The sequence below is a fragment of the Clytia hemisphaerica genome, unplaced genomic scaffold (assembly GCF_902728285.1).
Source record: "Clytia hemisphaerica strain Z4C2 unplaced genomic scaffold, Clytia hemisphaerica genome assembly, whole genome shotgun sequence".
NCBI lineage: Eukaryota > Metazoa > Cnidaria > Hydrozoa > Leptothecata > Clytiidae > Clytia > Clytia hemisphaerica.
The window spans coordinates 566,738-581,630 of NW_027103774.1; the positions used below are offsets into that span (position 1 = coordinate 566,738).

Consider the following 14,893-nt stretch of genomic DNA (forward strand, 5'->3'; position numbering starts at 1 on the left):
ATTCGAGTCTGGGCATGCTTATAATACATACTTTGTGCTTATAAAAAAGTGTACAACAAGGATTGCTTTCAGATAGAGAGCTATGTAATATTTTACCTGATCTGGAGTCAATCCTTTGTCAAGAGCGACGTCGACAATATCGAAAGCGTCAGGAGCAACGATGGCGGGATTCATGTATCGATAGTAAATCAAATTGCCAACGACCTATGGTGTACATTAGAAAATTTAGTAGTTGAAACCCAAGAGAAGACTATAAACTTGGCGAAACTTATATTACCTTTATTCCGTAACTATAGTGATATAAAAAATTGGCCCGTATTCTTTATATATGATATTCATGACGTAATATTTTCGACGGAAATTTAAAAATTTACGGTAGAAAAAACTGTTCAAAATTTTCCACGAGGTTGTTATCCTAGAAAACACGCAATGCCTCTTTTGGAAATTCGGGGAGACGGAAAACATCTGAGACTGATACTTTTAACACTGTGGATTGTTCTTGAGCGATTATAAAACTTGATGATGTCGATGATGGAAACTCACCTTAAGAATATCGTCTTCTTGGGCGTCGGGGAATTTAGCGATCAAACTTTCTTTCAAAACCTTTGCTGTGTATCTCATACCATACCTACAAACAAGACGAAAAAGGTTAAATTGTAGTAGTTGTTAGGGAACTGAGTGCTGGAATCAATCCCTTCCAGTCAACAAAAATCAAATCGATTTTAGACGGTCGGCAAATGTCCTAAAAATAAGGAGCACTACGGTTTATTATGTTATATTATTTGACTTTAAAACTTAAGGGGCGGGGGTTGCCTACTTATCTAAATCTGAGTGAACGTCAAATTCAAAACGTCAAAAAAGAAGACTTTATAAAGACAGACCGAGACGGTTTCGCTCTACTATTTTTATCGGAACGGAACTGTCCCGTTCTGTCTCGTTTCTCCGAAACGTTTCGAAATCAGTATGAAGACTTCTTATCCATAACAAACACCATATCGGAGCGATAAGAGACCGTAACGCCTGAACATAGCCTAAGCGACCATGGTTAAGCTAAAAATTATTCGAGTGATACTAACGGTATCTTTTCCATGTTCTTGATGAAATGGTTCAAGAATTTATCAGCAGCTGCGATCAAAGATTTGTTAGAAGCCGTGATCCTCTTGACCACTTCTGGTTGTTTCATGGCGAATTCATTGTCCACATCGTATGGTAAATCTGATGTTTTACCAGTCTCCGATTCCATTTGGTTGATCCACTGTTTGTAAACTTCCACTGGACTGGTGTTGATGACAAGGTTCTTGTCTGTTAAGACTTCTTTAACGAGCGGTGCCAGAATGTCCCGGAGTGATGTTTGACCTTTAGCACCACTGGAAGGGAATGAATGTAAATGAATTACAATACCAATCGATAGCTTGTCTTTCGGCTAATTTTAGGGGTTACTTAATTTTTAACCAATAGAAAGGCTTCATTTTGTTTCAGAACGAGATGAAACCCAGACATGGAGTTTGCACCCCAAAAGCACTCTTAACATAAACAATCAGAACAGAGTCAAATTTGTGTAAGACAAATAAGAGAGAATGGTCTAATCCACGATTCCAAAAAAGCACATCTGGGCATCCAGAAATGAAATGAATGATAAAATGATGAATGAACAGAAATGTTTTTGGCCTACAAAGAAGTACTCTCTAATTCGACGTTCTATTATTCGGTACGTTCAATTATTCGATAATATTGAAAATCACAGTCAGGTAGAAAATCTCATAAAGGACGCTTTGCAATTAGATACGCTCTCATATTCGATGAAAATCTAATTCCTCTTGAAAATCGAATTAGAGGAGCGTCAACTGTATACTCTAATCGAATTAAATTTCGCGAGATTAAATTTCAAGAGCGAAAAAAATTTCGCGAGTCAGAGTTTTGAAAGATTTCACGTGGATTTAATTTCGCGAAAAAGCCTGAAGACAGCTGAAAAATAGCCATTTTTGCCACAAATGGAAACTTAGGACTGGTTTCTCCGCTGAAAATGCTATTTTAAAAAAAATTTGTGGTGGATTTGATTTTGTGAGTCAGGAATCTCACGCGTTTTCGCAAGTTTTAATTTCACGAAAATGGCAAAAATTCGCGGAATCGCGAAATTTAATCTCGCGAATGTTAATCCGATTAAAGTAGTCCAGAGGATCATTGACGACCTTCTCAGTATACATCAAACTTACCGGTTGAAATGAACAACCATTTTGATGACGGTTGGGTTACCAGTGACAATTTCTACAATCTGATCAATCTTGTTCCTAAAGTGTGATGGAAAGAAGGGGAAAGTAAATACACAAGTTAACTGGATTGAAATGTTTTTCGATTTATGTTCATAGTTGATCGCGTCAATCCTAAGGATTAGACTGATGGATGGGGAAGACGTTTTTTCAGGACCTTGCAGTAATATTTTATATTGAGCTTCTAAAAAGGTTGTCTGTACACAGACCCAGTATCTACGGCTAATTTCAAGATTCATTGCATGCAGTAGAGGGTCTGTTGTCATTGTCTTTTCTCATTTGAGATTTTTCAAACCGACCGCTGCGACGGAGTGTTATCGAGAGAGGGGAGATGAGAGAAATGTATCTATTTAAAAACCATTCTTCATCGGAGAGGTTTCCGTACGGGATTTTTTTTATCAAACAGACAATGCACACAGAGTGTACTACGAAGCAAGAGATACACTCTGGTATAAGAGTAAGGGGATGTCTTATTAGTCCTTAATTTTCCCTTCAGAGCCAAATAAAAAGAAAAAAAATCTTACAAAATTTCTTCCTTGAGAGAAGTTTCGAATAACTTCAACAACAAGTATTCTTCTCTCGAATTCGAAGCGTAATTATAAAGGGTCAAAACGACCGATTCCATAAATTTCGTTGTCTTGCTCTGCGGCATTTTGAAAATCAATCTAGCCAAGTATGTTGGATTGGTCTGCAGCAGATAAAACAAATGTTGATAACCCTCTAATTGTTCTCGTTTCTCACGACTGAGCGCCTTGATACCAGAGGCGTTGGAAGAAGCCGCCAGGGCGTCCGCCTTGTCTCGTTTCAGTTTCTTGTTATGCATGACGACATCTTGAAGCGTGATTCGGTTACGGACAAGTAGACCGATCTTAATATCCATAGTGTTCAAATCGGATTCCAATTGAGCTAAAGAACGGATGTCTGTGACGACTTGAGCTTTTAGTTTTTGTAATTCGAGCTCTTCTTGGAAATCGATGTGGTCGTGTTCTAACAAGTGTAAAAACTTTCGGACACTCTTAACAGGTGGTGTTGGATTGGACAGATTCTTGTAATCGTGGTGAGCCATGTTGGCACGTAAAAATGCTTGGATTTTAATGATGTCGTCAATCTGAAAGGACGCAAGAAGATAATGTTTGTGACCGTCATTGTGATAAGCAATTAATTTCTTTCATCCTGAAATAGGCTTAAAAACATAAGGTTAATTTTTTTGTAATTTGTTGTCATGTAGCAGATTTAAATTGAGGTTCGGTAATAACTTTATGGATGATTTGAGGCTGAATTTGCGTGAATATTTTAACACTGGTTTATACATACGTGATCTTTGAAGTATTTGAGGCGATCTTGATACTTCTTTCGCGCAAGCCAACCACGGATTGCTGCTTGAATCTAAAAGTTAATGATAAAAGTAAAGTTTTTTTTATAAGAATTTCATGAAAACATTTTTGGCAAAAATCTAAGAAGAGAATAATGCTAAGAAAATGCTAATGTTTAAAGGCGATTAATGGGCTTTTTCGGAAAAAAATCTTACCCCCACTGTTGAGGATACTGATTTTTCGAAGTGTCGAACCCCCTGGGATATCCTACCTTATTAGTAAAGACCCCCTGGATATCCACTCTTAAAAATATGCTCAACCTCTGAATATCCTCTCTTATAAAGATGCTTACCCCTGGATATCATATTTTTATTTGAAAAGACGTTTTACCCCCTGGATATCCGCTCCCTTGTAGATATTTAACCCCCTGGATATCCGATACCTAAGAGCATGCGGTCGATGCCCTTTTAAATCAAGTGGTCAAGAGTTATAGCCTAAGACTGGGACCTAGTATATTGGCAAATTTAGAGCATGTATACATATCTCTTGGACTTGAAGGGTTCATTCTAGCATGAAAATCAAGAAGAAAAATGAGAAAAACAGAACCGTGGCCAAAATCTTTCTTATACAAAAACGTGTATATTTCAATTTATATTGTACATTTCAATGCTCTTCATTGTCGTTCGTTTTTTTCTCAAAACTAAGCTGTAGATGTTGCTCTACCCCTGATCTTATAATTGCTAGCCTCGATTTCCAGACCAGTATTCTTGTAACACTAAGTGTAAGGGTAATCCTGCCTCAAAATTCAAAATTTGACAAGCCGTGCAACAAGTTTGAATAATGGAATTATACTACAGCGGAGTTTTTTTTATCTCGAACCTCTATAATTCGAATGTCTCCTCAACTCGAAAAAGTTATATCGTCCCTTCAACTAACAATACCTTATAAACCTTACTTTATAATTCAAAATTTCCTAAACTCGAACAAATTTGTGTTCCGACCGAATAATTGAAGAGTAAAACAAACTTCTTCTGCTATAACGGAGCCTTAACCCTTTCCGGACGAGAAAAATGCACTTTTTGAAAAAAAAATTCAAAATATTTCGCACGACGTCTCGCGTCTATCGTTATAGTGGGTGAGGTATCTCAAATAATTTTACTCAAAATGTCCTGCCTTTCCAACGGTAGCTGAACCAGCTTTTTGGTAAGGCTTATTTCTCGAGATATCTTGTTTGAGAATGGTCACTATATGGGCCACCCCATGGATCTTGCGTCCGGATCGGGTTAAATTAAATAATTGAATGTACCATCGTCTACCAAAAATTGATAAAATTCGTAAATTTATGTAAATTACCTTGACAACAGCATCGACATTTCCATGGAGACGGTTCAAACGGTCTTGGTATTCTCTCCTGGCTTTCAATCCTCTCCACCAAGACTAAAAAGGGAAGAAATAAAAACATTATACATCATAATGGGCTCTTTCAGAAAAAAAAATTGAATATGGGGGGAGGGGTGGAAGAGCATTTTTTTAGAAATTTACCCCCAGACATCGTGACTTTTGACCCCCCCAGACAACGAATCTAACCCCCGGACAAGCATAAGTTGAACCCGGACATTCATAATTACCCCTAAACAGAGCAGTTTTGCCCCCCCCCCCAAACAAGGGTCAAATTAGCGCCGGCGCTAAACAAGTACCATATGATGCAAAGGGAAGAAAGACGACGAAATAAAAAAACTCAATCACCAACTCAAAAACCGCGAAGTTATCAACACAACATCGACAAAATCCTAACAGAAAAGATGAACGACTTAGAAGCCAAAACAAGGAAAATGATAAAAGAAGAGATACAACAGACAAAAGATTTTATGAAAGAGTCATCACGTTAAACATACGCTGATATAACCAAAGCACACAAGGAACATTTTAAATCTGTTGTTGCGGAACAAAAAGAAGAGGATAGGAGAGAAAAACGAGATATCGAATCAAAGAAAAAAATATCATAATTCATGGACTCCCTGAACAAATTGAAGAAACGAAAGAAAAAGATCAAGAAGGGGACAAAAAGGAAAGAGGATCTGTTCAAAGATATCGGCATCTGCGACATCAAACCAACGCCGGAGAAATGGCGTCCGATAAAGGTGACTTTACAAAGTGAAGAAGAAAAAGAAAGAATCATGAGCAACCTAAAAAAGTTGAAGTGGCTTGGATATCATCTAAGCATCACCGATGATTTCACCATCAATGAAAGAATCAAAGAGATGTGCGAAAAAGCTAAAAAAAGGAACTCCGAATGTGATGGTGATGGTGATGGTGATTTCATTTCGCTTGATAAAAATAAACAAAAACTTTGCCAACCAAAAGCTATCAATATCTAGCCTCAGTAGCAGCGACGATGAGTTGCCAACAAAACATTAGCTTTTTTTTTAATTGTAAAATAGCGTTGAATTTTATTAGCCTTTGTTGCTACCTTTTTGTCAACATGATATAAACTATTACATACATACATTCCTCATCATTACTCGTTCGATAGGAAAAAAGTCAATAAAAAAATCTTAAAGTCAATTATTTTATGCTCAATGATTTTAGGTGCGGTGGTCTTTAGAGAGCGGCGAACATTGGAGGGCGGCCATAAATAATGGTAATACGGTAGATTGAACTTGTTAATCTGACGTCCAAACCCCGAAAGAAACAAGGGCCTGTCTCTTGAAACTGGAATCTTTTTAAAATGTTTAAACAGCTAGGAAAACATATTGGAAGGTTATCGTGGCTTGGATCACGAGATATACGTTTGGCTACTACAATTCGAGAGATTCTTCTCTCATCATCGGAAAGCTAGACAAACATCTGCTTTTAGCATCGACCTTATCACCGGAAAGTACCAATATGAAAAGACGAGGTACAAACAATACATTAAATTTTGGCAAGTTCTAAACAATAAATCAAAGTCTCTTTCTTTTAATTTGAATATGCTCTGATATCATCGAGCACTCTCGGCAGACAGAAGAAAATATACTTGCATTACCTTAAGGGAATAAATTAATGCGAGAATTAATTAATGCGGAATAGCCTTTCATATTATTTTTTTCCTTTTCAAGAAACAGAACGAACAAAAAAATTTCCAATCAGCAATATTTTAGAAAAAAATGCGGAATTTATTAATGCAAATGGCCGAAATTTTTTAAGTTTTGCGGAATTTAATTTTGCGAAAAAGGGCAAAATTCGCATTAATCAATTCCGCATTAATTAATTCTCGCATTAATTTATTCCCTTAAGGTACATTGACATATATTCTTACTTGGATTTTGATGATAGCCGGTAGTTGCCTGTTCAAGAAATCTTTTCGTTCGTCGAAATCTTTTCTCGCTTTGTATCCTCTCCATTGAGCTTGAAGTTTGACGGCCGACGGTTCATTGGCTTTCAAGAAGAGTTCGCGATCGTGATTGGCTGTCACCTTGGTGATGACGGTCTGAAAAATATCAACGAAAATACAATCAGAGAAAGAATCAACATGTAAAACCTAAAACCGATATAAACAGTTCAATTCCAGAGGCCATTCCCAAAGTACGTTTCAATAGCCGAGTCACCCCAGATGAACAAAAATATGTGTGAATTTGCCAATGATGAACAAAAATATGTGGGAATTTACCAATGACCAATATAGGTTTTGTATGTAAGAGTAATCGTCGTGTACGTTGCGTTAAGAAAAGACGATTGACATAAAATTGACGGAAAGTTAGCAGTTTCAATTATTTTATGCTTGAGCATTTATTGCATTGCCGTCAAAGGAAAGAATCAAATTGAATTTTCACAGTCGACTTTTAACCCATTTCGTCGAAAACGAGGCAAAGCAGAAATCCCACTATCCAAACTCTGCAGCTAAACTACACGCACCTGTACTTCGTCCCTGTTGAGATGTCCGATTCCTGGTTGATAGTCTGGTGGTGTGGACCATCTGAAGTCTTTGGTGAAATAATTGTTGTAATAAGTGTAACCTTGTGGTACACGGTGCTCACACCATCCGTTCCATCCTGAAGAAGTGAAGAGAAATAGCGAGATAAAAGGCGAAAATGAAAAAACGCATTAAGGGTAAAGGGAAAAGCTCTCATGCGGCCAGCCGGAAAAAGATCTTTATTTTTGCTATTATTAAAATAGAACTTTAAAAATAACTTTTATGTACAAACAGTATGAAGTAAGTCCTGAATACTCATGTATCAACTACTAACGAAAGTCTGCGGTCGGGTCAGAAAATTTGATTTTTTTTCCACCCGGCCGGTTTCCGGAAACACTACATTTTTTTTATTTTCGCCTAAGACGACATGAGACTGTTGGTATAAAAAATAGCACACCACGGTGAATTTAAAAATAGTAACAAATCTGCACAAATCCATTCGTTTGTACGACTTGCAATCCCATCCTCCTTTGCGTTATGTGCTTTTGCACGTTAATCAAAAGAAAGGTAATAACTTTCACGGTTTACCAATCATTTCGAAATGAACTGTGGGTTTGGAACTCGTAAAAATTTCTAGTTGAAATAATTATAGCGTGTTCGATGCGGAGCACTATTATCGTCTTGTTTTCGAATGAGAATCCGCGTATTTAATTTAAACTTTTTCCGAAATCATTGTTACAAGCTTACCGAGAAAGGACGTCCTAAAGCGTCAATAAAAGAAGTTCTCAAAAAATTGGAAAAAACCCAGCATACATACCGACATCGTCTTTCTTGGTTTTGGCGTCTTTCAACTCGACGTGATAATTATCAGCGCATTCGGGTGTGATACTTCGAAGGGAGACGGCTTTCGATTTCAATGCTAACAACAAGTCGGCACTGTCGGCTTTGTCGACAGCCTCGTTTATTGCAACCATACCAGCAGCCACTGAAGGAAAAGGAAAATCAATATCAAAATCTTAAAAATAGTTTGTGAAAAGCCATTACAATGGGCTGTCCCATTTAAAGTCCATAATTCTTGAAAAGGTTTAGATACCCCTGGAAAATGGAATACCGAGATACACGTACACTCAGCTCCCGGTAACTTACCACCTAGATCAAATGATCAAATTACGCAATCTAAGCTACTCTTTCGCTGAGTTGGTTGATGATCAAACCCTTGCGAATGCTCTATCGACGGAGCCAGCAACATACATACTAGACCTGGGAAGTCGAATGCTGAGGCGGAGCGCAACACCTATTCTCATCTCCCAGTAACTTACCACCTAGATCAAATTATGCAATCTAAGGTACTCATTCGCTGAGTTGGCGGTGACCGGGGGGATCTAACTCTTGCGAATGCTCTAACGAATGAGCCAGCAACATACATTAAACTCAAAATTGAAGCAAAACAACGAGAAACAAACACTTACATCGTTCAGCATCATCAGCAATGAGGTTTGCTTTGTCAATGCATGCTTGAATCTCTTCGTGCCATAATTCTGCTGATTCCTCACCCAAACGCTAGAAAGCAAGATGAAATTAGATCGTCGAGATACAGTTACCGTTTATTACTTCGAATAAACGCCCCGGTCGTTTATTAAATCTTTTGATATTAAGAAGGGGCGTTTATTCGAGAGGGCGTTTAAGAAGGGGCGTTTATTCGAGAGGGCGTTTAAAAGGGGGCGTTTATTCGAAGCATTATGGTAACTCTCTGTTTGTTACTCAAACTTCTATATTATTCGAATTTTTCTATAGTTCGAATTTATTCCCAGTCCCCGTCATGGTGAAACCCTATTAAAATACTTTCTATAGCTCGAATCCCCATTCGAGCTCGAAATAGCGAGAGTCAACTGTATAAGTCTTTCAAGAACAACAGTTCACCCAATTCTTAGACGCGACAATGCTATGGAATTCATTTTTAAACAAGTCTTGGCCAGAGTGAGATATGGTAGAGTTTTTATTCAAGACTTCGTACACAGAGTAAACTTTTCATAAATGGTAATGGCACTACTGTAACTTGCAACCAATCTGCTGTTGTTGTAATTGTGACATGTCAGAAGGCATTGTGCAGGGGTGCATATGCTGTGAATAACGAATTGTTAGTCGATATCCGAATTCATAAAAACAGAAATATTGTCCATAGCGCCAGCCTTCAGTTATAATCTATGTATAAATATTGCGCCACAGGCGAAAATTTTTCGGCTTCATGACCTTTAATAATGTGGGTAATTAAAGCCAACCATTAAGCTGAAATATTCAGCCCGCACGTTAAATGATGAGATTTTAGCTCCCCCAAGTATATTAGGTCCCCCCAAAACATTTGAAACATCTTTAGCCCACACCCTTTCTGGGCTTTGGAGGGTGAACCCCCCCCCCAACCAGCAGGGGGGCTGACGCCATGAATGTCAGTTTAAAAGAAAATTCGTACCTTAGCTTTCTCTCCTCTAGCTTCTCTAAGGATGATGGCGTAAAGTTCAGCATTCTTTGGCCTAACATTACGTAATTTAGCAGCAGGGTCTTGTAAATAACGCAAGATGGCGTCTGGATCTCCTGAGGCGATTGCATCGTTAATGTTGGAAAGAGCAGCCAGTACTATAAGAAAAAGGAAAGAAGATTTTTAAGTCTTAAAAGTAAATTAAACTAAAATTATGTCGATTCAAATCTTTGGAGGTAAGGTTGAAATTTGAAAGGTGTAATTTGGACAATTCATCGAATGGGATGTTCTCAATTTCGGGAATTCTGAATAACCATAGCATTTCTATAAACCGTCTTGGATACTGAAAAAATTGGAAAAAAAACAAAGATATTTGGATTTCGAAATGTTGAAATCAGAGCTCCAAAAAACAACAACACCTACACTCATCGAAATTTTCTTTATCTTCAAAAATATTGGAAAACCGCTTCTTCACCGAAGTCCACATCTTTTAGATATACAGAAGCTGTTATCAGAAACAGCCCTTTATTCTAATATCAAGGCATGATTGTAACTTTTATAAAACGAATAAATAACGAAGAAATAAGCAGTGTCTACCACTTGATTTCATGTACAAACTGAATTATCTTTTTTAAATGTAGAGAAAATGAAAGTGTTTTTCCTCAGCTCCAGAAACTTCAATTTATATTATACTCAATTTCAATCTAGCAAAAAGGGCATCAATAAATTCATTGAAGTAAAACCCAAAAGTGGAAGAAAAATCAATTATTCATTTTATAAAGAAAAAAAGAAAAATGAACATCTCCAAAATAAACGATTGAAAAATAGTTGAAAAGTTTGCGTAAACAAAATGTCATGACAGCATGCAGTAGAATGGAAGAAATTATAGCGACAAAAGATCGCAAGGCATGTAAAAAACACTTGGACAAACATAATTGTAGTCAAGACAAGAATATCTGTGAAGAAATGCCGTAGTTCGTGAATAATGAGTAATAGCGCGTCAGTGGAGGGAAATGAGTTTAAAAATCGATTTAACAAAGTTAGTGTATTCCGTCAAGTAGTGTTACTGATGTAGTTTTTGTGGACAATGTAAACCAAAAGGATCAGTAGACAGTTATAAAGTCTCTCATCGAATTTGAAGGGGCATTTCGTCATACAAAATAAACGTTTTGTAAACTAGACTCACTTCTAAGGCTTATTCTGACTCAATGAAACTAGGGCCCATGAATTTCTTTTCAGATATGGAATTTTCAAAATGGCGGCAGACCACACCCATTGTTGGCCCATGAATTTTTTTTGTGGAAATGAAAGTAAGCTCAGTTGTTTCATCAGAAAATCTTAACTGATACATGTAGAAGTGAGGGCAATGCGATGAGATATTTGGTCTCAAAAATGGTAGAGATTTTGCAAAAACGTGGCTTTGGCCCATGATTTCTAGACAGCGAGGAATAGTCAGACCCTCATTTTTTTATTTTTTGTGTATATCCCATATTTCGCAGGAATGGAGAAATGAGGACCTCTTTATGCTCAAAATAGGCTCAAAATCATTTCAAAGAGGCTCTTCCATTTTGCGGAGCAAAAATTAGCCACAAAAGCTGACGTTTTAAGAGGCCATATCTCGGCAACAGATTTTTTTTTTTTTTTTAATTTTCAGGAGATGTTTTTGTCATTATTTCATATTTGGGGCAAAATATCCAAAAAGAGGAAAATGTAAAGACATCACTTCCTCACTTTGCCTGGATCTCTCAGAAAATGGCTCTTAGTAAAGCCAGATTGACAATATGAAAGTGAGGTCTAAATTACTATGAAAAAATGCTGCACTTTGTAAAAAGATTAGTTTTTAAAACGATACATCAAAATAAAACTGAGCGCGTTTCGTCATTTGATTGTTATAATCGACAATAAAATGTCTTTTCTTTAAATCAAATTATACAGACCATCAATTTGGAACCCTTAGGCGTAAAAAGTGTTGAATAAAAATTGAAACAATTGGTCGACAATTTTTTGATGGATCAAGTGAATGTTTTTGTATTGCTTTTGCACGATGGCCGCAGACACGGCTTCATATAAAATATTAAAAGTAAAGCATTAAAGTAAACTTACGATCATTTTCTTCTTGAACCTCGGTGTTGACGTACTCGATCAGAGCTTGAATTTCCACATGGTTTAAATCGCCATGCTCTATTCCGACCTCCTAAACACAAAACAAAAACAAAATTGGTGTTAATATCATAGCATTCTACAATGTAAACAGAAAAGTATGATACATCAAATTTCTGGTTTTTATCTCTGTGTTTATTAGACTATTCTTTCAAGAGAAATTTACTCCTCGATTTTGGGAGGTCGTTTTGGAATATCATCTGATATCACTCTTCAATTTTATGGAATCTTTTTAGATACATACCCTCTGGATTTTATGGCCAATTCACCAGTTATCTCCGCAGTTTTTTTGCCGAACTTAAGAGAACCACCTAAATTCTTTTTTTAAATGGTCTAAAGATTAATGTTTTGCATGGAAGAAAAAATTAATCAAGATACTGTTTATATTCACTACAGGCTTATTCCAGAGTCTAGTTGGGGTTTTACTATTGAGTTTCAAGCGCGAAGGCAAGAGAAATCGAAGCTACTTATTTCCCATTCAAAACGCGCATAAAACGCACCGTAATCATGACGACAGATTGTATCTAGCGGTTCCTTTGTTATGGAGGACTACATTTTTTGAAATCTAGCGACAGATTTTAGTTTCAATCCGGCGTTTGTTTGTGTAAAAACTACGCCTGGGCGTTCTGGATGGGAAATAAGTGGTTTCATTTCTCATCCAGGCGTCTCGTCTCTAGCCCTTCGGGCTTAAAACTCAATGGGTTTTACCAATAGAGTGAAAAGTGTCTAGTGTATAGCAGTACAATGAACAACTATCTGCACTCTACTAAAACCAATCAGATTGGAGTATTTTTGCACTCATGAATACTGTTGAATACAGTTTTAATTTCAGACTAAGATGGAAAACATTAAAAGCGCTCAAACCTCTTGTTTCTCTTTCTTGACAGCAACAAAATGTGACAGATAACGCAACGTTAAAGTTTCATCAACATCTTTCAATTGAGCATCAGGATTCTCCAGTGAGGTTTCCAGCTTACCAGCATCATTCATGTCGATAGCTTGGTTGACTGCAGCAACAGCCAAAAGCACTGTTTATAAAAATGTATAATAATTTGAGAATGCAATTGGGATAATAAAGTGTAATGAAGAAAAAGTCTGATCAGTGAAATGTTAGTATTCCTTTTGATAAATGACTTGACTTTTCTTTAGCTAGCAAATGTAACTTGGGTAAGAAGCAGCCTTAATTATTCTAGCAGGGTATTTTTAAAACACATTTTTACCACCGTTTTATTCGGTAGCAAAATTTAAAAGTCAATTTTTGCTGGGAGAAAAACTATTGAACTGAAAATAATAATGCTAAGTAGAGAAAACTTGAAGGAAAATCAACTCGACATAATCACAATGAGTCTGAAAAAATAGGTTTCGAAGGTAAAAACAAAGAACGGTCTGTTTTCACAATCCATTTAGAACTTTTAACCATTGAAAAATATGCATGGAAACACCTATTTAGAATCTTAAGAGGGCAGAAATGTTTTTGCCGACATTTAATACAATTAGAACTCAATTTCTTAAAACAAAACGGTGGTAAGGTTAATGCTAGGAAAATACCCTCCTGTCTTTAATATTATATCAACAAAGAACAAGTATGCTAATTCTACCTCATTTATAGACAATGACAAACTTCTCAATACAAAAACAAGAATGTCTGAATGGTACTGAGTAAGTTGGTCTAATGTCGACATCCCTTTTCTAATTCCGACACCCTTCTTAAGAGATAGGAAATAGGAAGTTCGGGATCGCCGACAACAGATTTTTTCTTCTCTGATCGCTAAGCAGGATAAAGAGTTTACATTAGCGATTCTGACCTACCGATTATTCCTATCTCTAAAGAAGGGTGTCGAAATTAGAAGGGGGATGTCGATATTAGACGAAATTACGGTACTGAGTAAGGCTAATTACTACTTAGCTGAAACTTTCTTCCTCCTATTTCACTTAAACTTACAAGCCTGTCTTGTTTGGAATAAAGTCTTAAATACTTGGACCATGGCTGCATCAATATCTAGAATAAGTATATAGAAAACAAAAGATTGACTAGGACACTAAAAAAAAGCTTATTAAAAAAATTATAAGGAACGTAACAAATAATGTGACTTTTAAACTATCTAGCCAAAAAGCTTTTGCATTCAATGTCAGTTTTGTATCAGGTTGTATACAATTCAACACTACAGTAATACTTACATTTCATGTTCTCTGTGAGATCATCATGTGTAAGGTCCTAAAATGAAACAAAAACAAAAATTAACTTCAATGCAGAGAGTGCTTGAAAACTCCAAGAAAGCGCTGATATCTAGATTTTATTTTCCAAAACTTAGATTGTAAACAGAGGAACATGAATTTTTCATCTTAATTCGAAACATTGATTTAAGGAATTAACTTTTAAGAATAGGTGTCTGCAAAAATCTATCTGGCATTAGCACACAAAATTTTATACCCTTTCAAAGGAAATTTGAGAAAACTCGTCGTTTATTAATTTATTAACTTACAGCCCCTTTGTCACTCTTGGCTTTCTTGAGATTGTCCATGTATAAGTTTGGTCTACTTGGATCCACTACTGGAAGCAAACCTTCTGGTTTTTGAAGCCAAGTCATGAGCTCATCAGGAGTACCACTATCCAAAATTCTATTGATTTGACGGACAGCATTCTCCACTAAAATGTGAAAGATCAACATTTTATAGGCTTGAAACATGATTTCATTTTCAGGCGTTTTGTGCAACCAATGGCTTCTCACTTTTTTGCAGACTAAGGACTTGTTTTCATCCAATTAAATAGCATTTTATTGTGTTTAGA

General features: G+C 36.5%; 1 protein-coding gene across 1 annotated transcript in view; it reads right to left on the bottom strand.

Annotated features, from left to right (window-relative positions):
• LOC136806133 (ras GTPase-activating-like protein IQGAP1) overlaps positions 1-14,893 on the bottom strand; it is a 30,668-nt gene that overhangs the window by 6,981 nt on the left and 8,794 nt on the right. Inside the window, exons 10-25 of the mRNA XM_067062699.1 lie at positions 14,589-14,752; positions 14,284-14,320; positions 12,970-13,133; positions 12,049-12,139; positions 9,940-10,103; positions 8,942-9,032; positions 8,290-8,457; positions 7,475-7,611; positions 6,879-7,049; positions 4,934-5,017; positions 3,582-3,653; positions 2,792-3,375; positions 2,214-2,288; positions 1,077-1,367; positions 544-628; positions 97-204 (exon numbers count right to left, since the gene is read on the bottom strand). Coding sequence (XP_066918800.1) covers positions 97-204; positions 544-628; positions 1,077-1,367; positions 2,214-2,288; positions 2,792-3,375; positions 3,582-3,653; positions 4,934-5,017; positions 6,879-7,049; positions 7,475-7,611; positions 8,290-8,457; positions 8,942-9,032; positions 9,940-10,103; positions 12,049-12,139; positions 12,970-13,133; positions 14,284-14,320; positions 14,589-14,752 — 2,486 coding nt within the window. The remainder of the gene's footprint in view (positions 1-96; positions 205-543; positions 629-1,076; positions 1,368-2,213; positions 2,289-2,791; positions 3,376-3,581; positions 3,654-4,933; positions 5,018-6,878; positions 7,050-7,474; positions 7,612-8,289; positions 8,458-8,941; positions 9,033-9,939; positions 10,104-12,048; positions 12,140-12,969; positions 13,134-14,283; positions 14,321-14,588; positions 14,753-14,893) is intronic.